The sequence below is a fragment of the Urocampus carinirostris genome, chromosome 3 (genome assembly GCF_059441175.1).
Source record: "Urocampus carinirostris isolate Australia breed hairy pipefish chromosome 3, RoL_Ucar_1.0, whole genome shotgun sequence".
In the NCBI taxonomy this organism is placed as follows: domain Eukaryota; kingdom Metazoa; phylum Chordata; class Actinopteri; order Syngnathiformes; family Syngnathidae; genus Urocampus; species Urocampus carinirostris.
In genome coordinates, this window is record NC_142351.1 from 48,592,988 (window position 1) to 48,619,821 (window position 26,834).

Below are 26,834 nucleotides of genomic sequence, written 5' to 3' on the forward strand. Positions count from 1 at the left end.
TTTACTACTGATATTTTATTATATTGTTTACAGTTTATTTTTGTTGTACTTTAAGGGTAGGATAAATCCGTTGCTGCTATGAGGCAATAAATATTACAAGGTTCTAAAACACACCTACCTGTCTGTTGTTCTCTATTCAACTGACTCAAAAACTGTCCTGAAAATTTCAAATTATTTGACATACATAAACTTATTTTTAAAGTGACGGAAATAATTAATTTCCCTAGTAACTAGTTCCATTTAGTATGGAGTAAGTCAGTTACTAACAGCTGCTTTTTGGAAGAATTAATGTGAAACTTCACCTACTTACCTTGTAATGTGCCCATCACTGCTCGTAGCAGTAACATTTTGGACTGTTATGCAAGCTCCCTTTAGGTGAATAAATGCAAATTTTCGACCTAGAAGTGTTGAAGAAAATACAGATTTATATGATAATTCATCTATTTGTCGCTTTAACAGTAAGTCAGACAATGCACTGCAAAAATATTTAAAAAATAAAACAAAATAAAAGCAAAATAATTAATTAAATGAGCAAAACTGCTTGTGCTGGTGATCAATTGTTTATCTACATTTTAAGTCTTTTATTCTTCAATTGTATTTTATGTATGTTGTTCTCATTCAAAATCATAGTGGGAATAAGTACAACTTTCTGATACAGTATTATTTATCTCTTTTTATCGAAAACAGTTATGAAATACATAGTGCTATTCAGGTAAATGTATTATTTCTATCTATCTATCTATCTATCTATCTATCTATCTATCTATCTATCTATCTATCTATCTATCTATCTATCTATCTATCTATCTATCTATCTATCTATCTATCTATCTATCTATCTATCTATCTATCTATCTATCTATCTATCTATCTATCTATCTATCTATCAATATTCATTAATATTTTGATTTTCGAACTGGAAATTTTGCAGAAACACTTTTTATTTTTCCTAATGTGTGCTTCAGAAGCGGATGCAGCAGATAATGACACAATGTTTTCTTGCTGCCAAAACCAAACTGGACTGCAGGCTTGGTTTCTTTGACCTGATTGGTTGTGACTTTATGGTGGATGAGGACTTCAAGGTGGGTGAGCCATATTTTTGGAGTCTTTTAGTCCTGCCCACATTTTTCTTTATTCTCCAAAGGTTTGGCTTTTGGAGATGAACTGTAATCCGGCACTTCACGTCAACTGTGAGGTGTTAAAAGAGGTGATACCTCGCACTATAGCTGAGACTCTGGGTATGCTACTTCAACATTATCAAGCGTATTTTTCACTTTCAATTGCAGTTTATTTGATTCTCCCCCTCAGATTTAACTCTTGAGATCTTCAACAAGTGTCGCCTGAGACAGCGGCTCTTGCCTTTGTCCGGTCAGAGGGAGTTTTTCCTCCTGTACAACGGACGTCATGGCACGGATTACAAAAGTATCGAAGAAAAAGGCCTTACAATTTCGAAAACAAGACAAAAGACTCAGACCAGACAGTCCATTAGCAACTGAGACATCTCCAACATGTTTGGAGGTTTCAAACCTCACCTGCTCAAACTGTGGTTGCCGTGCATAATGCTACAGCCTCATCAACAGATTGTACAACAGTCATTCATGCTAAAATTGCATACGTAAATAAACGTCTAAAATGTGTAGAAAAGAATAGTCTATTTTCATCGATAACAACGTATAGGACTATAGGTTTGCAACGAGATTAGACATGGCACTCCATATTAAGATCTATTTATTTATCTACCTTGCTCATATCCCTCAAGAGGGGTGCCGGACAGCAAGACAAACATACAAAAACAAGGGAAATAAAAGGGAAAAAATAAAATAGCAAAAAAAAAAAAACATCATCTGTCACATCATACGGGTGCCCAGCCCATCCTTTAGAACGCGTCCACAATCCTACTATCCTTTCACAACACCTCTCCACTCCTTCCTATCACCAACAAGAGCTCTAGCTTCCATTATATTTAGACCTCTTTACTGCAGTGCACTCATAACACTATCCATCCACATCAATGATAAAAAGATAAACACGTAATACAGACTGAAAAAGAAAAAAATTGGATATTTACAAGTCAGTGCTTGGGGACAGGCCTACGTTGTAAGTGTAATTTCCTTTCGATTAGAGCACAGTTAGGAACTACCTGTATAGCGTTTCCATCCGACCCACCGCTGCCAGTGCCAAATGGTAACTGCAGGGTCATCAGCCGGGAGCCACCTTTCATTCATATCTCGCTCCATTAATCCCAGAACATCTCATGGTGGTAGAGCAATGGCAGTGACGTCTCCCTTCTACCACCAGCAGCCACCCATAGGACCTTTCTTTCCTCCATGACCCGTTCTTGCTTCTCAGCCATAACCAGATGCTGGCTTTTTCCGCCTCTTCTGCCAGGTCCCTTATTGCCCTTTTCATTTTTGCTCCACTCACTCCAACCTTTCTGTGGAGTCGTTAAATAAATGTTCAGACAAATCCCCTGCAGCTAACCTCCACAGGGTAGATACATGTTGCCCAACCCGCTTCTTGACACTCGGCTGTGTATTTGACTCTCTTTCATATGCAGCCTCTACTCCCATGGGGGCGGTTAACTCTGCCAGGCTCACTGTCTTGCTTGCAGCGAACCACAGGATGACGTCTGCCCTTAGAGAGGGGATGGTTATCTCTGGTGAAAACTTGAGCTGCCTACCAAGGCCCACCCTTAAGTTAAAGTCACATCATGGTGATCAGTTCTTGCATCTTGGAAGGATGGTCTTTGGAAGCTTCCATTCTCCGCTCTTCAAGGACTTCTGAAAGCTTCCGCAAAACCAGATCGTGCCACCATCTATACATACCCTACCCTAGCGCGGTTTTGCAATTGGACATTCCATGTGATCTCCTATGCAGGTGTTCAATATTAAAAACAGCATAAAATCATCAGTAACACAATTCAACCTAAAGGTACAAAGAGTTGTATGTAGGGTCATATAGTGTTGAATAAATACAATCCATTAATTCTGGACCACAACCTCAGAGAGACCACACTTTGCAATACCAAGAAACCAATGTGATACTTGTATTGTTTATTTTTATAGAAGGATCTGAAGAATTATTTATGGTTAGCTGCAAAATTGTGTTTATATTATTATAATATTATAAAAAGGTATGTTTTTGAGTTTCACACATTAGCATACTGCAAGAATGGTAATTTTAGACTGCAGGGTGAAAAGGAAGGGGAAAAATTAATTTTAAAAGCTCATCAAACGGTACCCTGCTCAAAGATAATCCATGCTGGGCATTGGTGGCTTTATTTTATATCAACTGATTAAAGAATATCGAAAAGAAAGATAAGTTTGCTCCACAGGCAGATCATTTTTGCTCAGTTTAAGTATTATTATTTTTTTCCTAGAAAAAGAAGTAATAGAGTAAAACTATAAAACTGGGTAAGTTCTAGTAAAATTCAATACTTTGATTTAATCATTTGCCAGATTGAATAACATTGATTACCTCCTGAGCCACGTTGAGAAAAATGAATAAAAAAACTTTGCACTGTCAATTTAGGCAACGTGAAAATGTACAATTACATAACAACTACTTAAAACCGGTGCCAGGATTTGATCTCATATGATTGTCAATTGACTGTCTACTTTGAGCTTTGTTAAAGATACATTGTGTATTATTTAGGGCCTCCTAAAGGTAAAAAAACTTAATTTTTTTATTAAAAGAATTAACAAAATTGATTTGAAAAACAAGCAAAAGTAGATACATTGTCATATAAACGTGCACTTAAAAAAACCTTCCGGTCAAAACATTTGTATTTATTTTACATAACATGAGGGTAGATCTAGAGGGAGCTGACACGATTGTCCGTTATCTTGCTGCTATGTGTACACCCAAAAAAAACAAAAATGTTTGAAAGAATGGGCAGAAAAATGAGAAGAAAAATGTGGTCAATTTAAGTCTCTGTACTTTGTTTTCTTTCTTGTGCTTTGTTATACTTGTTTTCAGTTGCTCAACAAAATTCAGTGACATCTAGTGGTGAAATATTACACAGTATCCCTCAAATGAAAAAAATTGTGCATATGCTCAGAAAGTCCGACAAACATTGTGCTAGTGCACTTTGTTGCTAGGCAGATTTCATTGGGCTTAGTCTCACGGAGAGCTACCCATTCAGCCAATAAAAATAATAACAGGATGGGGTCAAAGTGCATAATCACACCACCAACAGAGTTGTTTTAATGATACACTATTGATTAATCAGACTAAGGATGACATACCAAATTAATTTTGTAAGCTAATCCTTTCGTTTTAATTTTAAAGTTTAAGTACGACCACTCAACATGGAATCATACACGGTAATAATGTGGCAAAAAAGAAGTCCATGCAGAAAACGTGACCGAATGTTTCTGCCATGTTAGTGCAATTCTAACCATTTTTGACGGCCTGCTGACTCATCTCGTAATCATCCCATTTGGAAGTTAGAATGGGAAGTTGCACGCAGACACAACAATACAGTGTTTCTGAGCTGGGTCATCTAAATTTGAAGAGTTTTTGCAAACAATAAACAAACACAAAAGTGAGAAAACTAATAGGAAGAAAGAACAGACCTCATCAATTTTCATGCTTCGATTCCTTTGCATGAACACCTTTGATGGACTGGATTTGATAGAAACAGAAAACGCTACAAAAAAAGGGGGAACTGGAGATTAGTCGCTGCCCCTCCCCCTTTTCTTCTCTACCTTATATCCTCTTTTAGGGCTTTTTTGTGTGTGTTTGCGTCTGGTTGGAGTGTGGCAAACACGCAGTGGGGAGATGCGCTCGCAGCATCGTTGCTGAGGTTCTGCAAGGGGAGAAGTTCGAACACGATCATGGGATGCTGTAGCGTGACCCAGAGGCACACCGGGGTGGACGAGGTGGGCCCTGAAGAGATCGAGCTCCTGGAACTCTCTGGAGAACATTTAGGGTAAGATGTGGAAAATATTTATAGCAAATTTGATTCCATAGATAGATAGATGGCAGCACGGCGGCGCAGTGGTTAGCGCTTGTGCGGCACAGTTCATGTCATGGGAACCTGTCGTGGGTTCAAATCCAGCTCCAGACTTTCTGTGCGGAGTTTGTATGTTCTCCCCGTGCTTGCGTGGGTTTTCTCCGGGCACTCCGGTTTCCTCCCACATTCCAAAGACATGCATTTCAGGTGAATTGGCCGGTCCAAATTGTCCCTAGGTGTGAATGAGCGAATGAGTTGTCTGTCCCTGTGTGCCCTGCGATTGGCTGGCAACCAGTTCAGGGTGTACCCTGCCCACTGCCCGATGATTGCTGGGATGGGCTCCAGCCCCCCCGCGACCCTACTGAGGATAAGCGGTACGGCTAATGAGATGAGATGAGATGAGATAGATAGATAGATAGATAGATATGCCAGACATTCTAAATTCATTATTAATCCAGTCAAGCGAAGTCATATTTGTTTGTTTGGCCCTTAATCAAAATAATTCTTAAAGGACTGCACAGACCACAGATTATTGCAAACCACATACTATTATTACACCATCCCCTGATCTAAAACCTTCATTGATGCAAGGAAAAACTCAAAACCTCTGCATGAGGAATATGAAGAAACCTTGAGAAGGGAGCGCACATGAGGTAATCCCCCTTCCAGGATGACCAGGCTGCAATAGATGTAAAGCTTTTTATAATTTTAATGTTGCTGATTAGTTGAATACCCTACTACTATAGTTAAAAACCCGACAAGTACATTTTTTCATGATATTCTAATACTTTAATTTGGGATATTAGAGTTCTCACCATAATCAGCAACATCAAAACAATAAATTACTTGTAATATTTCAGTTAATTGATAATAAATCCAGAATGTATGACATTTTTAAAAATTGCATTTCAGAAAACAAGCAACTTCAATCACAATATTCTATTATTTGTTTCTAGACTTTTGAACTAGGATTTCTCCTTCAGGGTGCTCAAAATAAGGATATTATGTATTAACAAAATCAGGAACAAAGTAACAAACGAACGAGAGGACACAAAACAAATGACATGTACAAACAAAACCAAATAAGACCATTGTCCAAACCAGAAACATATCCTGATATGGGAAATGTAATGAACAAAAAAACAAGTGGCCGCAAACAACTAACAAACCGACCAAACAAGAATCAGAACACAAAAAAAAACATTCACGGTACCAAAGAGAGTGGATAATGATAATTAAGGGCAGGTGTGTGGTTATTGGACACACCTATGCCCAATTCCAAACCTAGTCGCTGCACTCTGGAGGCGTATCATACCCGAACAGTTTTTCGACTTAAAAGGTTTTTCTTAGGTTTCAAAGCGTCCATAGTGTTCGAACTGGGTTTGGGCTTCAGATTGTGGTTTCAAAGCATTTTTAGGGTTTCAAACAAGGGTTCAAATTAGGATTTTGGCTATATATTATGATTTATGTCTAACTCTAACCCCTAACCTCCCTTGACATCCCAACCCAACGTTTTTCTTTCCCCCTAAGCCTCATATTAGTGGTTTTTAATTGGTTTTAGGGTTTCGAACTGGAGTTTTGGCTTCATAAAACGTCTCCAAATTCTGCCTTAGGCAATAATATATACGAATATTTACACTATCTGAGGCAGACTTTTGAAAACCCTCACCAACAACTTGCAGAATTACAGCTCCCATTAATATACTTTGTGTTGACACAACTTCAATTTTATGAACTCAGTGATGCACGCTAGTGATTATGAGATTAGAATGATACAATGGCAACACATGGAGATGCTAAATTCAAACTGACAATGACGGGGCCAATCTGTGCTGGTTTTAAAACTATAAGATTAGTAGAGGGTAATCCGCATCCGCGACCACCAGTTACTGTTGTGTGAGCATGTGTTGTTGTGTGACTTTACTTACTATGAGTCTCATCAGAGATCTTACGTATGAGACAATAGCATCAATGCAGACATCAAATCATTGTAGTCAAATGACTTGCAGATAACTACAAAAAAAGAACAAAATTCTTATAAAACATAGGTCTCAACAGTAATTCCTACATTTAAGAATCATGTGTTGGAAAGACATTTATTGTATTTATTTAATAAAAGGGATATTTTCTCTCTCTCTTCCTCTCTCTCTCTCTCTCTCTCTCTCTCTCTCTCTCTCTCTCTCTCTCTCTCTCTCTCTCTCTCTCTCTCTCTCCATTTCAAGCACAAAATCTAATATTACTGAATGTTCCACAGTTGCTGGGTGATCAGCACGCAGCCACTTGGTGTTAAGAATTCAATTCCATTCCTGCGCAGGTGTCTCCCACATTCAATAAACATGCATTTTGGGTTACTTGGCCGGTCTGAATTGTCCCTAGGTGTGAACGTGTGAGTGGATTGTATGTCTCCGTGTGCCCTGCAACTGGCTAGCAACTAGTTCACCTAGTCCCCTGCCCACTGCTTGAAGATAACTGGGGTGGGGTATTCGAAAGGTATTGGTACTTGCAGTACTAGCATCAGCTAACCTCTTTGGGGCATTTACAACCGAGGAAGAGAGTAAGAGAATTAATTTCTTGCAGTTTGTAAGTTTGTAAATCGTGAACATAATACATTACTACTTCTTAGTCTTTTTCTAAAAATATAAAATATTTTTGCAGGTGTCAAAGGTATTAGTGGTGTTTGTATTTGGTATCTGTGTCTGTGACTTCTAGGAAATTGAATACTATACACGTATACCGGTATTGGTCGAGAAAAAGCTGTCATAAATCTGTCCAATGGTAATCACAAAAAGAAGAACAAGAACACTATTACTACTTCTACTACGCCTACCACTTTTCACAATCATATTAATAATTCATATTCAAAGATTATGTGATGTTCCTTGTTAATGAAGCTTTATTGAGATTGAAATGTGCACCAAAGCTTGCAGTGTTAAATTAAGAGTACATTACAGAACATTTCTATGTAGTTGAAAAAATTTCAACTTGAAATAGTGAAAGCATTGGCTGAGCAGTATAATTCATTTTGATTTTTAAAATTCACTATTATCCCATTAAAGCATTAAAATATACCTCACTGCCTAAAAAACGTCCTTTGAGTTGAACCAAGTTATAAGAAAAGTTTGATGCTGTACATAGAGTAACACACTAGTTTTTCAATATGTTTTTAAATGCAAAAGGTTTTGATGCCATTTCGAATCCCTAATGCCCCTGATAATTAGATAGTTGCCTTGCATGGCTGACGCTGCTATCGGTGTGTGAATGGGTAAGTGAAGCACATCGTAAAGCACTTTGTGAGGTCTTCATTGACTTAAAAAGCGCTATATGAATGCAAACCAGTTACATTTACATTTCAGTGCTGATCCAATATACTGTATACATCCATACTATAGAATCACAATGTATTCAGTATTTTACATTGGAGCACACTAGGCTGCCTCCAACGAAATACTCTATGTGCTGTTTGGTTGGATTAAAAGATCCCTCCAGAATTTCTACGTTTTTGACTCGCTGCTGCCATCTCTCCAATTATGGTATCATTGCAGCCTCGGTCAGCTGGTTCATGATGCGCATGCAAGTATGTGCAGTTTTTAGACGTTGCCCCTCCTTTTTTTTCTTGGGGTTTTGGTTTGGTTTTGGGTTTTCTTGAAGCAGTCCTTTTTCTCACTTTCACTATTATTATGCTACACTAGCGATACAAACAAGATAAAAACCTACAGAGGACAACCAAGCTGTCACCCTCCAGAACCCCTAAAACATGCACCCCACCTTTATATTAAGCCACAAGTTCACATTCACAACAACATTTTTGCAGTAATTGGTCATTGATTTCATTGAGCTCATGGGGTTTTCTGCTTTTTTTTTTTTTTATTCTGAAAAATGTACCACCTCGTCAAGGAAGCCAAACTGAACTAGCTGCCATTGTGCTGTTAAAATGAGGTTCAAACTCACAATTATGTGCAAAATAACATATAGACAAATTAAAAGCAGGTGTGTTTGCGTGTGATCCGGTTATAATCTTCTTAAACGTGTCAGCATGAGGCTATTGACAAGCCCCACCCCCCTACTCAGTTTACTGACTGAGCTCCAAAAACTCAAACACGCCAGATTGTAAGCGTCGAGTGTGTTAAAGAAACAATTGTGTTTGTGTTGTCAGGGTGTGGCGTTTGGGCAAAAACGGCCCTCAATTGTCATTAAGGAGCAGAAACGACAAGCAGCCAACATCACGATGTACTTCAGTGCTACAATTGGAGCAGTCTTACAATCGCAATGTATGTCATTACAGTGTTTTTGTGTATTTGTGGTGACAAACAATCACATGATAACTGTTCATGTTTTCCATGGTGGTTATTCACACTCGTTCTGCATTCATTTGCGGGTTTCAACTTTACAAGAAGTTAGAAGGACATTAAAATAAATTCATGAAAAGCCCATGGAATTGGTGTGACATGGTCTGTACACAAATACAATATACAAATTTACTATGTACACAAAATTAGTGCGTACAAACACGTAAAAACAGGAAAACATGGACATTCAAGTTAACAGTACCGAAATCCTCCTTGGTTCTTTAACTGGGGTCCTTTTTTGCGGTCCTCAAATGGATTTGCATTGCATTTTGTAATAAATAATAAATTAACCAGGTTAATAAACTGTCTTAGTGTCACTTCTCTGACAGAAAAAAACCCACAATTTACCAAGTTATAGCTAACGAAAGCCCAATCACGGCTTACCTGTTTTCTGGAGCTGGTTCGTGATTTGCCTGGACAGTTCACCATTTTAAATTGAAGTGTTAAGAAAATAAGTTTATTTTACTTACCTACCTACCTTCCTACCTTCCTACCTACCGACCGACCGACCGACCGACCGACCGACCTACCTAGCTACTTACTTTTATCTATCTTCCTACCTACCCACCTCTCCAACTACCTTCCTTCCTACCTACTTACCTACCTACGTATTTACCTACACACCTAACTACCTACCTACCTGTTTACCTTACCAACCAATCAATCTACCTACCTACCAACCTACTTACCTATCTACCCACCTACGTTTGCTTTCCTACCAACCTAACCAACTACCTTTTACTTACCCTCTTTTATCTAACTCTCTACTTTTACCTGCCTATGTTTACCTACCTACTTATACCTACATACCAACCTACCTATCTAGTAACCATACTAACCTACCTACCTACCTACCTACCTACCTACCTACCTACCTACCTACCTACCTACCTACCTACCTACCAGCCTGCCTGCCTGCCTGCCTGCCTGCCTGCCTACCTACCAAACTAGTACCTTTTAACCTACTGTTACATACCTACCTACCTTTACCTGCCTACCTCCAAATATCTACATTCTACCCGCTTGATTACTTTTTCACTCACTCACTCACTAACCCACTCACTCACTCACTCACTCACTCACTCACTCACAGGGTTGGGTAGGGTTACTTTAACTTGATTATTCTCAATTACTTTTGGATTACTCCAATACCAAATATTCTAATAAAAGACAAAATAAACTAAATATGAATAAAATTACTAAATTTTGTGCAGGCTTGGGGAGTAACGGAACACATGGAACGGCAAAAATTATGTTGGCAAGCTGTTAGGATTTATTTTCATTTTGTTTCTGTCGCATTTTATGTTAGTTTTGCCGGAGATCAAAGAGATCAAAGCCAGGAGAGAAAGCTTACCACGTGTTGTGAGTCATAATTTTATTCATATTTAGTTTCTTTTGTTTTTTATTAGTATATTTGGTATTGGAGTAATCCAAAAGTAATTGAAAGTAATCAAGTTAAAGTAACCCTACCCAACCCTGCTCACTCACCAACTCACTCACCGATCTACCAACCTACCTACAGATCTACCTACCTACCGACCGACCGACCGACCGACCGACCTACCTACCTACCTACCTACCTACCTACCTACCTACCTACCTACCTACCTACCTACCTACCTACCTACCTACCTACCTACCTACCTACCTACTTACTTACTTACTTACTTACTTACCTACTGTATTTTAGTTTGTTTGACATTAAGGTTATGAGTCAGAAAAGGGAGACTATGAAAGTTGTATTCTTTAATGAACTTAAGTAAAAACAATATGCAAAACAATTTGCTTGCTATGCTGAGGAATAATGTTACTATATGTCTTAGGGCACAATATCTTAAAGGCATCATTGATAGTTTCGGGCCATATCATTTTAAGAGTTTAAAGACTTATTTTCTATTCACCTTGAATTCATTTGAATAACAACACTTCCAAAAATAATTTAAAAAAATACCATCCAGGTTAGTTCTCAAATACATTGTGGCAAAACTCTCTGAGTCACAAAGTGCAAACGCGAGCGTCTTATGATTTGTGGTGTAATTCTGTGTTTGCAGGGCTTTCTTTGGGGCAAGAGCAGAGCAGAACTGCACCAGAGGATCTTCTCCCAGCAGCCAATCAGAGGCTGGGAAGGTAGACCCGCTCACATGTACGGCGAGATCGTCCACTCGTCCCTGCTCGGCCTACAGACCAAAAATCCCCAAGTCAGATAAGATTATTTGTTGGTTTGTACTTTGTATGCTTAAGTTGTTCTGTTATTCTCTTGTTTTTAAAATCACATTCATCAATTTCCTGTTTCCACATAGGAGAATCGTGATCATTTCCTGGTTTTATTTTCTTTCCACCTGCTGCTACTCTCCCTGGATCAAGCACAGCAAGATTTTATTTACCGGGTACGTTAAATTCATTTTGGGCCTTTAAAGGGACAGTGTCTAATATTTAATGCCTCTTAGTGGTACAAAAAACGATGTCCTATCATACCAATGTTAACTTTTATTAAAAAAAATCATAGGTGGAGAAATTTGTAGTTCTTTTACATAGTGGAATCCCGACCTAGAAGTCACTACCATTGTAGATCTTGCTCCATATGGCACTGGTTTTCGTTCGCATTAGACAAAACAATGCCATCTAACGGTCAAATATCACACACGGGGGCTTTAAATGAGAAAAAAATATTAAAATCTGCCAAATTATCTGACATATCTTATACTTTTATTCGTTTTACATTTTATTTACAATATGAGAAAAAACCCAAGTTGTTATTATTAGAGCGCTCGTCTTGGGATCTAGAGATCGCAGGTTCAATTCCCGGCTCCTCCGCGTTATATGTCGAAGTGTCCTTGGGCAAGACACTGAATCCCTAATGCCCCCAATAAGCAGGTCGTTGCCTGTGTGCGTGAATGGATAAGTGTAAAGCACATTGTAACGCACTTTGGAAGGTCTTCATTGACTTGAAAAGTGCTATATACTGTAAATGCAGACCATTTACCATTTAAAATAAAATTTGTTTTGAAAAGTCCTTGAGTCTTTATGTCAAAAATAACAGCCAAAAGTCAATTCATTTCAGTCATTTACTGACAACCCTACAAAATTTGTCTAAATCCCCCAAAATTGCAAAAAAAAAACCCAAACATCGTTAATAGTTTAAAACAACCTCTGAAAGGACCATTCAAAAGATTGTGACCCACACATTTTGTGCAAAAACAACCCACAATTGTCAGACCAAACCAGTTCTGACCTATTTTGTGTTATTTTTAAAGCGCTCTCAAAACTGAGCTGTAAAGTTAAAGCCTCACTGTGTAACATGTGACCACTAGATGCCATTGTTGTCTAATGCAAACAAAAAAAAACAGTGCCACTGGAGGCAAAATAAGTAGGGATTCCACTATGTAAAAGAAATGCATATTTCTCGACCTTTGATCTATATTAAAATTAACATTGGTATGATAGTTCAGCTATTTTTGCTTAGTATTCAAAATTATGTTTTTTTAACTGAATTATTTGTTTGGGTACCACAAGGAGGCACTAAATATGACGCACTGTCCCCTTAAGAGTATTGTAAAAGCGGACTGAACTTATTTTTTGTTTGCAGGGCCTTCTTCCGCTTTCCGGCCTTACCTTTCAGGTCATCTCAAAGGAGAGTGATACCCATCAGTCACCTCATAAATTTGAAATTAGCAGTAAGTGGTTGTGTGTGCTTTTGCTATTTAGTTGGGGTACATGTTCAAATATTTTAGTATGGTTCAAAACCAGGATATATACTTCATTTCAGAGATTCAAACTGGATTTTTGGATTTCTATTAGGATTTCTAACCAGGGTTCCAGCTTCTACTGTACTGAGGTTTAAAAGTGTTTTTAGGGTTCCAAAATAAAGTTTTAAACTCGGGTTTTGGCTGTTTATCAGAGTTTCAAAGTGTTTTTAGGGTGTGAACTGGAGTCAAAATTTGTGTTTTAGCTTCATGTTAAGGTTTTAAACTGGCGTTAGGGCAATAAACAAGTGTTTAAAATCAGCTTCATAAGGTTTTTAAACTGGCTTTAAGGTTTTAAAAAAGGGTTTGGATTACAGTTTCGGCTTTGTATTAGGGTTTTCAAGTATTCAAATTTAGGTTTATCACTATGGTTTAGACACGGGTTTTAAATAGATTTTAGGATTTTACGGGGCATCAACCTAGGGTTTCTGTTTAATAATAGGGATTCAAAATGCCAATTATGCTTCAAACAAAGGTTTGAAAATCTATTTTATAACTATTTTAGCTTATATTAGGGTCTTAAACTGTGGGTAGGTTTTAAAATTGGGGTTTAAGCTTCATATTATGGCTTTAAACTGCAGGTAGGTTTTATAACTGGAAAATAAAACTATGGTTTAAGCTACATACTAGAGTTTTAGACTAGCTTAAAGACATAAAACTAGGGCTTAAAACTTGGGATCGCTTCTCATATTAGGGTTTTAAACTGCCTATAGGTTTTAAAATGTGGGTTTTAGCTTCATATTAGGGTTTGAAATCAGCTCTAGGGCTTCAAACTAAGGATTTAAATGAGTAAAAAACGTGACAAACTGCAGTTAACTTAAAAAAAAAACTAAACTTATAGGTTCCAAAAAGTAGAATAATTGGTATTTGATCAAATGTTGTTTCACAATACATTGCAGGCAAATCCTAAAATACATTTGCAGTAGGTGTCTCTTTTGTAGTTTCAACTTCCGAAATGAGGATTCCTTTGAATGCGTAGTGTTTCTTGTGTTGCAGGCTCAATGGTAGACCCCAAGATTTTTATATGCTCCAATGCTGCCGAGTTACAAACATGGATTCGGCACTTAGAAGACAGGAGATACAAGTCCATGACTCAACAGAGCAGCCCTTCTCACTGCGCTCTCTCCTATCTTGTAATGATGACTAACAAATGAGCTTCTTGTTCATAATGTCAGTGAATGATGTAGACATTTAAGTCCCTAAGTTGTTTGTATTTTGTGTCTGCAGCTACCTTGCGATGAACACTGGAAAAGAGAAGAGCTGAAGAAGTATTTAATGCATGCCCCCATATGGGAGTGGGAGGGGTCGCCGATACAACACATGGGACCCCCAGGATACATCTCAGTGGTCCACATTATCAACAGATACAGACAGGTATTGTCTGTATTTTTTGGCTGGAAAACAATAACACAGATTTAAATGTTGGAACTTCAAGGCCCCAAATATGAGTGATGTAGCTCGAATGGGTTTTCTAGAATTTCCAATTGTTTTTGTAGGGCCTCCAAGAACGGCTGATGATTCTCTTCCCTCGAGACATCCTGCTTCTTTCCGTTGACAACAAGCAACTCAATATCACATACCAGGTATTGGAGGTTTGACTCCATATTCAGCAATATAATTTATAGTGCTAACAAGCAGTTTGGAGAATGAACGAGTAATATTGATAAACTTGGGTCGGTATCAACAGAGTAGTCACATCATTCTTCACCAGATGTCCTGCATCCTACTGAAGTAATTTTGACAATAGGTTAATATAGATACATACAACATGTGTTGGGTTATCATAAGGCTTATATAAGGCTTTTAAATATTTGCGACGAATTTGTTTTTTTTTGGGTGGTCCAAAATGGCTCTTTTAACCTTCAGGGGTGCCAACCCCTGGGCTAGCTTGTTGTTCTGCCTGCAGAGCCTGTTAAAACATTACTACAAATGTGCTATTTGGGCTTCATTTATTTATTTGATGTTTACTATTATTGTTGTTGTTATTGTTATATTGTTTATTAAAGTATTTGAATCTAGCTTGATTATTTTAATCCATCATTAAATTAAATGTGATGTATTGCATTGTTGATTAGATGTATTTGGATGATTTGATAATCTAATTAAATAGTTGTTTAAAAAAAATTATAAGTAAGACGTTGCTATGGTTTCGGAGTACTTGAGCAGTTTTTTCACATAATTTTACAAATTACTTCAAGGTACAGGATTTAAAGACTATGCCTTTAATATGTTATGAAAGCAAAGGACAAAGTTTATTTTTCAAAAAATGTATGAAAGCCACAAGAGATGCAATCTGATTTGTACAAAGTGATAATCTAAATTTCAAAACAAAACCGTTTTCACCAGTGATTTTGGATCTAGCATCAGTAATGTCAGACATACGTCAATGCCTGTCTTTGCTGAGGTCCGGTTAATTTTTGAAGAGCGGGATGACGTTATACACCAAAAAACAACTGGCGACCAAATGATGAAGGTGCTGTATCTGAGAAACCAGTACACAGGAAGCGGTGCTCTTAAGGGATCCGTGAGCCGCGGTATCAAAATGGTGGCCTCTCACGCCAATCCGAAACAAAAAGTAGCTGTCCTAGGGGAATCGGTTCTTGTGTCAGTATCTTTGTGTGATCTGTATTTATATAGCACTTTTTAAATCACTGAAGACCTCCCAGAGGTCTTTACCATGTGCTTCACACTTACCCATTCACACACACTCACACACCAATAGCCAGAGGCAGTTATGACATGCAAGGCCTACCTGCTTATCAGGGGCAGTAAGGGTTCAGTGTCTTGCCCAAGAACACTTTGATATTTGACACAGAGGTGCCGGGAATCAAACCTGCCACTTCTCAGTCCCAAGACAAGCGCTATACCTATCGAGCTACTGTAATTTAAATAGAACTGTCATCATTTTTGTAATATTAACATTTTGTTTTCCTCTTGAAAAAAGGGCAGGCTGCCCCGCCAAGGTGTCGAAGTGACAGAGAAATCTGCTCTGCCAGGACGGCTTGAGTTTGAACTGCGAGGTGTGTGAGCATGAACGAATTTTTACTAAATGCAAATAGTTGCATTGCGATTTCCTGTCCTTATTCCTATTTTTTGCCGTTTTTCAGGAGAGCTGGTGGAGCCACTGCAAGTCTCGTGTACCTGCCTTGAAGATTATCAGAGCTGGATCTCGCATTTACAGCAGGTGGCGCTGACGTACTGTAAAATGTTCCTAGGACACACGTCATAAAATAATAGATGTAGAAAATGTCCTGGGATCACTGGGGCCTCCAGATTTTTTTTCATAAAGGAGACCAGATATTGGGGTGGCACACCACAAATAAAAGCTGTAATTTCAGATTCTTTAAGTATGAAGTTCAGGGGAAAACTATCAGAAAGTCTTAAGGACACGGCTACGGATATACTTTGGTGTATTGTGTCATATTTGATGATTTCATGTGCATAGTCCATAACTGTCCAGTGAAAAGTTTGAGTTCTACAACAATTCTGATTTATTGTGTTATGTATAATATACTGGCAAGCGAGGTTGCCAGTGGGGTGGACAACACATTTATAGGGGGCCCGTGGCCAACCCTGGCGGCGACGCTGTCTAAGATCCTATTTGTGATTTCAGGAAGGATTTTAAAACCAATTATTTCTTCTTTGCTTGCAGCCAGACAGGAGCACCTGCACAAATTTGAGTCCCAGGGTGCCAGCACGCAGGCCGAAGCGGCACAGAGCTCAGAAGGAGGCGAGCATGACCGACAAATATGTCAATGGACGCAGTTGATATCAAGTATTTCAACTTTGGTTGAGTGGAGTTTAAATACAATGTATACGTAAAGAGGTGGCATAAAAGTGATGCGATAGGTGGAAGAATGATTGTTTACAAGGGCATAGTTATGGCTTGGACAAGGGGACATGTCCCCTACAATACTGGGCAATCATTGTTTTGTCATCACCATTATTATGTGATCACCATTGCCAAGATTAAACATATTCCCTTGATAGTTTGTCAACCTAGTTGTGTTTATTGTTTTTGCTACACAATAAAATGCCTTAGTTCAGGTTTCAGTCCCAAAAGAACTCTTGAGTAGCCTGTGAATGTTTTCTAAAGTGATGAACAGCGTCTATTGGTTTTAAGAAGCATTAAATAACATAATGAAACATATCATTCTTTAAAAAGGAATAAATACACACGATTCTCACAATCACAACATACAGATTACATCTTGGACTAACAACATTTAAAAAAACTGTAGCTTCATAAGACTGCAGAAGAAAAATCCACCAGCTTTTGAGTTCTTCATTTTCAGTCAGACCTAGGAAAACAGGGGAAAAATATTTTCTAAAATGCTGATTCCAAGTGACAGTGTGTAGTATCAGCACCTCTTAGTAAAAACTGCATTAAAAAAAAACAATATCAATTTAAATAATTCGCTTAAGTACCTTAACTATCATACAAACATGCATTTTCAAATACAAATACAAATGCATTTATTTTACATGACATGAGCATCACTTAAAAGGAACTGACATATTTGTCCGGCATTTTGCTGCTACAGGTACCCGAAAAACTTGGCTAATGCATGAGAAGAGAAATAGTGTGGTCTGGTCACCTTGAGACGAAGTAGTTTGTAATTCTCCCAGTTTGTATTCTTTCTTGTGCTTCTAGCACTTGTTTTTGTTGCACGACACAATACAGCAGGTAGTAGCCTAATCATATACACTATCCCTTTAAATGCTTGATGTGATTCAATCATGGAAGGCAGGTGAGGCAGTGCCTCACCTGTCATCATTGAAACATAAAATAAAAATTATATGAAATGGTTATATTTATTTAACATTAAAGTTCTTGCTCATTAACATATTTGGAATTTTATTTTCCAAATCTATTATGAATATTAATAATACAATTAGTAAGTAACATGTTACGGTGTTGAGCATCAGCTAATGCAAAGGTTTGCACGCAATTTTCTTGCTTTGTGGCAGAGGGCGATTGTGAGACCAAGGATTCTGATCTGCTGCACATCTCAGCCCTAAAGAAGTTTTTGATAGTATTAGCAAGTTATTGGCAAGTTAAGTCATCCAATGATTTATTTTGACTATTTGCATGGACTGTCTTCATAATGAAATATTTACAAGCTACTGATAACATAGACTTCATTTAAAGTTAAGGTAAGACAATAGAACCTTTTTTAGCCCAATTCTACAGTTTATGTACTGCTTTCTTGCTCTACCAATAAAGCGCAGAGTTACAAATATATTAACTTCTTGAAGTTCTTTTATTTGTAAATCTGACTGTGACTCACCAGAATCGAACCTCACTGCACTTCACTGAAGTGATTTTGCCTTTTGCAGCGATGACTGATTTTTCACACAGGGAGGCGGTGGGGCATTCCTCTTGGGCATCCTAAAGCCAGACCCAATAAATCTCTGCAAAGAAGGAACATTTTAACCCAAAAACAACGAATTTCCAGCCGTTGTCACCTGAATAACCACAGACCTGCGAGCCACCGAGATTGCTGAGATTTTCTGGAACACTCTGCGACACAACCATGGGGGGGAGCGGAGCTCGTCTCTTTTGCTGTGAAAGTCCAGGCGAGGTGTTTGAGTGAGAAAGATTCTGCTTGTTGTCCACTTTAACTGACTCTTTTTTGAAAGAATTCGGAGATGAACTGACGATTCGGTCTTTCTGGAGGGGAAATGTAAATATTTTCTATCGTCAGTTATCAAGACATTTATTGCAATTATCTTAATTTTTTTTCTCAATTGCATTAGTAAATTGAAATACTCAAAACTACTAGTTTAGTTCTCACAACACCTTATCACTAGAACACATCCTCAGTCATTTCTCTGAAGAAGTTACAGATTATTCTGTACATCCATGCAAACAGTTTGTTACAATTCTCTACTGTTTCTTACATTATAAGATAAAGCTGTCATGTTGGTCACAATGGAATATCATGGGGTCACTGTTGAATCATCTCACCGCCCGCAACATTTTGTCATTAAAAAGTAAAGCTAGAGCAAACCCATACCAATATTCCCTCTAAACTGCGTGAGTGCGCAATTGCGCACTACCCAGACCTTCACAGCACACAAGAAAATCTATCCAGCGCAAAAAGACCTGTGCTTGAAATTACAACAATAATTCCCTAGAATTCGGCCAGAATTACAGAGCATGCTAGTAAAATCAACGCGGGGTTCTCTCTGTGTGTTTTGAATATGGTATTTTGAAGTCAATTTCGACACAAGATTGAGTAAGAGCAAAATTTAGTGCACATGTGAGCTGGAGCATAAAAGAAGGGGTGGGGTACTGCAGAGGCGTGGGTGGGAGTAATGGAGTAGATCGTCGTTGCGATTGAAATGGTGGATGCACTTTGCACATGACTTCCAGTAGGTTTCTGCCTTTGCGCAGTGTGTTCAACATGTTTCTTTTTGCTTGACTGTGCTTATGAAACACCTTTTTGCTTCTGTTGTGTTGTCAAGCGTCACAGGAGTCTGACTGTTCACGTTTACATAAAAAAATATTCTCTTTTTCTTGGATTATAGGTTGCTGAAAAATCTGCTGTTACATTTGAATAATTTTCAAATATATTATAATTTTGCCAACGCTACTACCAATAAAAAGTTATAGCTCTGTATATTGCATCCAACTAAATAAATCCACAAAATGTTAGATACTTATTTGTGGGATGTGCAACTTTTCCAAAAGTACATTAGACAATGCATTAATATGAAGATATAATTTACCAGCATTAACACAACAAAATGTAACTTCATTTGATCTCAGGTTTTTGACATGTTCTATACTGATTTGGTTGCCAAAGCAGAATTGATGTTGCTCACTGTTGTTCTAAGCCACAGGTGTCAAACAGGCGGCCCGCGGGCCAGATCAGGCCCGCTAAGGGATTGAATCCGGCCCGCGAGACAACACTCAGAGAAGTGCAAGAGAAAAACAAGCTGCAGGTTGAAATATGTCAACTTGATGTTGCCAAAGCCAGGTGCCTTGAACAAAGACACTGTACTTGTATTTCTCTCTCTCTCTCTCTCTCTCTCTCTTTTTTTTTCCACCCTTTTTCTCCCACTCTCTGTCTCTGTTCTTTCACTCTCTGTGTCTTTTTCTCTTCCTTTGTTGCTCTTTGTCTCTTTCTCTATCTGTGTCTTTTTAATTTATTTTGCTCTAACTTCCTTTTTTCCTTTTCTCTTTCTCTCTTCCTACCCTTTGCGCTTTCTTTTCTCTTTGGACTTCTTTCTTCCTCTCCCTTTCTTTTCCCCCTCTCTCACGCCTTTTTATCTCTTTTGTCTCTCAAGCTCTCTCCCTCTCACTCTTTTTCTTTCTTTGTCCTGCCCTCTCTCCTTTTCCCTCCCTCTTTCTCTTATTTCTTTATCTCTCTTTTTCTTTCTCTTTAATCTACTAGTCCGGCCCCCGACAGAATATTTGTTCTATCGTGTGGCCCCCGAGTCAAAATGAGTTTGACACCCCTTAGAATCCAAGCCATGCTCACTTACTTTTTGTGATTGCTCAGACACGTGACAGTTTAGAGGGAACACTGACCCCAAACTTGCAATGTCTGACAAGGAAAGGACAAAGAATTGGTCATGGTCAACAGTCATGGAGATGAAGATGTAGAAGCGGTGAGAGGCTGCGTTGATTTCTTAAACTAATGCATTCCAAATGCTCCCCCACCCACTAGAGGGCAGTCCTGAGTTTGTATGGAATGTTGAGTTGATTCAAATGTAAAACTGGATTCCCTCAACTGATAAAATAGATAGATAGATAGATAGATAGATAGATAGATAGATAGATAGATACTTTGTTCATCCCCGAAGGGAAATTCACATAAAATGAACCAGTTAACATATTCAATGCCAAAAATAAAAAATGTATCATGTTTAGAAGAGATTCCTAGTCATCCCTGATTATAATATGTAAGGGTAGGTTACAAATGTGGATCATAAAGCATAATACTGAAAAAAACAAAGCTCAAAATTTGGAATTGAAATTCTTTGACCTATCCGGTCCGCCTCAGAGCAGAAACACTGGACCCAGCCCCAGAGCAACAGAGTTTGACATTTCTGCCCTAGTGTTTATTGCAGTCTTCGTCTATGAAAAAGAGGTTGTGTCCCAAAAAGAAACTTCCCAACCATTATTTTGACTATCATTGGATGGATTTTTGGATTTAAAGCAACATTTTGGTCAATAACATATAAATCTGATTGAATTTTGTAAAGCAGCAAACCCTACCCGAGCATTCACACAATCCAATCCAAGATGTTTTCATTCAAGGGATAGGCTGTATGTCTTCTGATGCAAACAATTCCAAAACATACCATATCTGCTTTTTTCTTCAGTCTTCGACACAAGCTGAGAAAGATGATCTTCTGATTCTTTTTTCGTTTTTCATTGGATGGATCCTTTTGTTGGGAAATACTCACTGACACAAAAACAAGAAATGGTAGAAGCTGCTAAAATTTGAACAAATTCTGATTCTGCTGAGACAACTTTTGTGCAGATTATTATCATGTGAATAATACACTGAAATTGGACATACATTAAGCACCGATTGGAAAATCCATTATCCATCCATTATCTGCACCACTTATCCTCAGTAGGGTCCCGGGGGCTGCTGGAGCCCATCCCAGCCATCTTCGGGCAGTGGACACCCTGATCTGGTTGCCTGCCAGTCGCAGGGCACACGGAGACAGACAACTCACTCGCTCATTCACACCTAGGGACAATTTGGAGCCACCATTCAACCTGACATGCAAGTTTTTGGATGTGGGAGGAAACCGGAGTGCCCGGAGGAAACCCACGCAAGCATGGGGAGAACATAGAAACTCCACACAGGAAGGTTCGATCTCATGACCTCAGAACTGTGCCGCACACGAGCTAACCACTGCGCTGCCGTGCTGCCCCCCTATTAGAACATGATTTTACTTATATTTTTAGGCCTTTTTTTTTTTTTTTTTTTGCAAACATTGTAGAAAAAAAAGTAAAAATGATAGTCTAATCCAGGGGTTGGCAAACCATGGCCCAGTGGGCACATGCGGCCCTTCAGGCCTGTTAATCTGGCCTGCAAAATGAAAAAAGGTAAAGATATAATCACAATATATTTCACGGTAAATAAAACACTACAACTAAAAAATATTGTTTTGGTGCCACTCTTGTCACCAGTATCTGTCCGAGGTATTTGTTGAGGTATCGGTTTTGAGACTCTATCAACTCTATTGAACAAACCCAGCAGTTTTTCCTACTTGCCAGGCTAATCTGCCATTACTCTTGTAAAAATTGAAATAAAGGTTTCTAATTTGTGGATTTTGATTATAATGGGTCCTTTTTTTAACACAAACCTCGCGAAAAACAAGGAATTACTGTAGACGCAGAAAATGAACTCAACAGCAGAGTGCAAACTCGATCATAAGTCACGAACGAGTGAGAAAGTTGCTACAAGTAAAAAAGTCGCTTATTTGCCTGTCCTAGCTTACCTGTTTCATGCCTTTGAGCTTGCTGATGATTGACCAAGCCGCCTTTATCAGCTGTGTCTGAAGCAAACACCTCCCTTATTCCGTGCTGGATTAAAGTTTTGTTGACGTCAAGTGACTCTTTGGACTGATGGTCCCTCAGCAGATTGGTTGTCTCCAATCTTAACTCGCACTTGTTGCAAACGGGTGGCAGAAGCATGTCGAGAGGAAGATGGGGGTTCACCCTCAAGACAGTCTTCTGGGATTTATTGTAATTGATCAACAATCGTACGGTGGCCTGCCAAATACATGTGACAACGATTGAGCAATAACAAGTGCAGTTTATCACATACAATTTACAATTGGACAATTGTATTAAAAGGGATTACCATTAGAAAAGAACATATATGATAAAAAAATAATCCACCAGCAGTGTGTACACCATAATGTGTACACATTTTCTACTATTTCTATTATCATGTTGCTATTTTAAAGCATATTTAGGGGGTCCGTATTTGTAGGAGTATACAGCAGGGGTGGCGAACAAGTTTGATACAAAGAGCCGAAATTTTTAACTGTGAGAGTCAAAGAGCCACACCACGCACTGACCTGCCATGACGGGCAGACACACACAAACACACACAATGAAAAACATATTATTTCCCATACCACACTCCTTTCCTTACAATACAACAAGTATTGTTCTTGTGTTGATTTCAAGGAAAGTTTCCACCCTCAATACACACAAAAAAACTAAACATGAAACAAGGCCGAGAGCCACAGTATATATAAAATATGATGAGGCAAAGAGCCGCATTCTTATTGGCCAAGAGCCGCATGCGGCTCCAGAGCCACGTGTTCGGCATCCCGGGTATACAGTATTTGGTAACTAGGTAGTTATTTTCGGAGTAACTGGCTATTTTTTGGGGTCAGTAATCTGTGGGAGTTACTTTTTAAATGAAGTAACACGTAACTATAAATAATAACTACTAATTGCATTCTGGTCACCCAGGAAGGGGGAATATCTCTATGTGGCCCCGTTTTAAAGTTTTTTCCTCATGCTGGCCTTTTTGAGTTTTCCTTCAGCCGCATGCAGGTTCCAGATCAGGGGATGTTCAGTGGAGCCCTTTGAGACTTGTTATGACTAAGGGCTGGGTCAATTGGATTGTTTTCAACATGTGCAGAGTAATACAATTTGGTATGCATTTGTTAGCAAGTGAAGCACAGATATGCACAGAAAAGTTTACCTCAGGGACATAAGGTCTTCGGATTTTATTTTCCATCCGTTCTCGTTTTAACCAATTAGTCCAATGTTTGTAGTCCAGTCAGTCAAGTTCTGGGGCTATCCTGATCAGGTAAAGCAAAAAAAAAATTAAAACTTTTGTTTTTCTTTACACCACATATTCTTGATCAAAGGTAACTGCAATGTTGTGTTTCTGGACTAAATCCCTTTTTAGTACAAACTAGGCCAACTGGACAGCGACACAAAATGTAGTTATCTACAGACTTTCTAGTTTTGAAAAATCGGGGGGAAAAAAATATCATCTGCTGTAAAGGTTTTAAAGGTACGGAGTCCATAAAAGATAAATAAAAAAATGTAATTTTGAAGAACTCCACCAATCATGCTTGTGCAGTGGAGTGGCCAAATTGAAGCCACTTGTTCGTTCAAGGTACATAACATGTCTGTTAGGTTCCATCAATTATTTTTATGTATCACTTAACGTTTTATAATTCCTTTGAAGCTTTTATGTCTTACTTCGGTAGAGCACAGGACAAAGTAGATTCATTTTTCTTAATCCAATGAAGCACAATTGAAAACCTTCAGGGGCGGCACAGCTGCTGAGTGGTTAGCGCGTCTGTGGCACAGTTCTGAGGTCATGGAATCAAATCCAGCTACTAGCCTTCTGTGCAGAGTTTGCATGTTCTCCCCATGCTTATGTGGGTTTCCTCCAGGCATCCCAATTTCCTCCCATATTCCAAAAACATGCATGTCAGGTTAATTGGCAAGTCCAAATTGTCGCTAGGTGTGAATGAGCGAGTGAGTAGTATGTCCCTGTGTGCCCTGCGACTGGCTGGTAACCAGTTCAAGGTGTCCCCTGCCCGAGGACAGCTGGGATTGGCTCCAGCACTCCTGCGACCCTTCTTAAGGTAAGCGGTGCAGATGATGGATGGATGGATGGATGGATGGATGGATGGATGGATGGATGGATGGATGGATGGATGGATAGATGGATGAAAACCATAATGCTATTTTTCCTCCATGAAGTCAAAAAATGGAGTTTTTGTTTGGGTCTGACACACCTCCTACCACCAGATGGTCTCCAGTTCCTGCCCTCTCCCACATGGGTCCAGCACCTTCCAAAAAAAAGTTTGCTTTTTGTTTCAAAACAATAGATAAATAGTGACTAAAACTGAAATTCAATTTGGTAAATTATATATCTATTATAACTATTACTGTTCAGACAAAGTATAGAGGGCTTCGAGCTCTGTGCTAAAAACGAAGCCGTGTTACTATTTTTAGCACAGAGCTCGGAGCCCTCTATATGTTTGAATTGTCATTCAATTGCTTCCCTTTAAAAGAAAACCTTAATGAGAAGCAAATTGAATAATCCGGATGCAGATGGAAGTGAAGCACAGCGTAATATAGTGAATTCTGCATTCGAACATGCTTGTTTAGCAGGGCAGTGTGGCTCAATTCCAAATCCTATTAACAGTAGATTGTCTTCAAAAAAAGGATTAGTGCTTGTGAATGTCTGTTCATTAAGCTAGTCCACAGTAATTACATTGTACACAAAATATTTAGTCAAATGCATTTTACCTGTTACCGCGAGTCTTTTTTCCTAGAAAGTTGTCCATGAGTTTACTGTACGATGAAATGATAAAGATGGGCAAATACGAGGATTGTGTCGCGTAATCCCCTTTATTATAAATCTTAAACCACGCCCCTCTCTTTTACATGTCTGAGCACACCCTCCTATAATGTGTAGTAAAAAAATACTTGCTAAAGCACGTTAGGAAAAAAAATTTAAAAATGTATTTGCAAGGAAATACAAGATTATTTTTGTCAGAGCACTATTTTACTTATTACTTTAAACAAGGCCGTTGGCGCCATCATATGAAATGTCAATGTACCGGTACTACAGAAGAAAGGACGAAAAATGTACGTATTTTTTCGACTAAGATTTGAAATATATTCGGACAAGTTTGAGCTTATATACATAAAGAGGGGATAAGTGATCCCATCTTTTTGAACATTGTTAAATTTCCACTGAGGCAGTGTCTGAAAAGAGGCATGACATTGCCAAGCCGATTTTTGTTACTTCCCTCCAATTTTGTCTAAATATAGTTAACGTTATCTACAGATTTTAAAAAAATACAAATTAAACTCAAGTTAAATTGACTCTACTTACTTAATGTCTATGCATACTTGGATGTAGTTGTGAAGATCCTTTTTGAGTGCAGAAGAGGCATTTATAACGCTTCTTCTAATGACTAATGCAGCTAAATCACAGCTGACTGACAATTACTTGTGCATATTTTACTGTACACACTAATCTTCATACAGTATCTCTAATTATGAAATGTATACGCCTGTCCAAAACTGACATTGTAAAATAATGAAATGGATGTAACACAGATAATGTAGATGAGACAAGACCAATTATTCAGGTTAACCTTTTCAATAGTAAATTAGTAAATAAAGGCTGGGCTATTAGCAGATCCTTCAAAGGTTTTGTTTTTTTTACAGAATGTTCTGGACAGGAATGAGTCACAGACAGTGTGTGCAGATAGTTCATGAGTGAAGAGAGGAAAAGGGTTTACCATGTTGTTATCATCAGAGAACGGCAATGCTGGAGCCAAAACAAATTTGAAATGATGGAATTTTCTCTTGGAAAAACCGAATATACCTGTAGAGTAAGTCTTTGTCAAAACCAAATCCATCAAGTACCAACTGGCACTGATGTGATAATGTTCAAGGCCACATCAGGCTACAAAACACAAAGCACAACTGAAATAACAGAAAAGTTGTATAATCCCTAGTGGAGTAATGAAGTTATACAATAACGACTAAAGAATAAACGTATAAATGACTGAATTAATTAACAGGTTATAAATGAAAACAATTAGAATTATGAATTGTAGGCAGTGACATTTCAACATGACAACAGAAAACAACACCTTTTTGTAGAGTGTGACTAGGTATAAAGCACTACAGACTTCCAGTGAATGTGGTGAATTCTTAAACTCAGTTTTCTCTATATCAATAACATTGCCTCTTTTTTTGGCTTGATGGTTGTTTGATTTACCTCTGTTTATGTACATCTGTTAAAAATGTAGGAT

At 38.3% G+C, this 26,834-nt stretch overlaps 2 protein-coding genes across 9 annotated transcripts in view; one reads left to right on the forward strand and one right to left on the reverse strand.

The window, feature by feature from the left end:
- The window catches only part of LOC148369918 (protein polyglycylase TTLL10-like), a 38,898-nt gene extending 20,749 nt beyond the window's left edge, over positions 1-18,149 (forward strand). Inside the window, exons 3-13 of one of the 3 annotated variants that reach the window (XM_088332158.1) lie at positions 4,727-4,933; positions 9,111-9,225; positions 11,355-11,501; positions 11,604-11,690; positions 12,890-12,977; positions 14,043-14,179; positions 14,274-14,420; positions 14,543-14,629; positions 15,991-16,066; positions 16,154-16,230; positions 16,699-18,149. In XM_088332158.1, the coding sequence (XP_088188284.1) occupies positions 4,727-4,933; positions 9,111-9,225; positions 11,355-11,501; positions 11,604-11,690; positions 12,890-12,977; positions 14,043-14,179; positions 14,274-14,420; positions 14,543-14,629; positions 15,991-16,066; positions 16,154-16,230; positions 16,699-16,815 (1,285 nt within the window). In that variant the 3' untranslated portion in view covers positions 16,816-18,149. Of the gene's footprint in view, positions 1-965; positions 1,083-1,144; positions 1,239-1,308; positions 1,880-4,726; positions 4,934-9,110; positions 9,226-11,354; positions 11,502-11,603; positions 11,691-12,889; positions 12,978-14,042; positions 14,180-14,273; positions 14,421-14,542; positions 14,630-15,990; positions 16,067-16,153; positions 16,231-16,698 lie in introns of those variants that run through there. The other 2 variants (XM_088332157.1, XR_015850063.1) reach the window with 2 other exon arrangements.
- LOC148369920 (cordon-bleu protein-like 1) lies at positions 17,034-26,457 on the reverse strand. 6 transcript variants are annotated; one of them, XM_088332164.1, is made up of 8 exons: positions 26,316-26,410; positions 24,795-24,848; positions 23,741-23,840; positions 22,518-22,791; positions 21,363-21,466; positions 18,532-18,720; positions 18,338-18,461; positions 17,034-17,347 (listed from the first exon to the last, which is right to left on the reverse strand). In XM_088332164.1, exons 3-7 carry the CDS (start codon positions 23,774-23,776, stop codon positions 18,360-18,362), a joined length of 705 nt encoding a protein of 234 aa, XP_088188290.1. In that variant the 5' UTR covers positions 23,777-23,840; positions 24,795-24,848; positions 26,316-26,410; the 3' UTR covers positions 17,034-17,347; positions 18,338-18,359. The 6 variants fall into 6 exon arrangements, with proteins under 6 accessions (XP_088188290.1, XP_088188289.1, XP_088188288.1 ...); XM_088332163.1 differs by lacking the exon at positions 26,316-26,410 and adding an exon at positions 25,312-25,384; XM_088332162.1 differs by lacking the exon at positions 24,795-24,848 and having other exon boundaries at positions 26,316-26,457.
- Between the last annotated feature and the right edge of the window lie 377 nt (positions 26,458-26,834).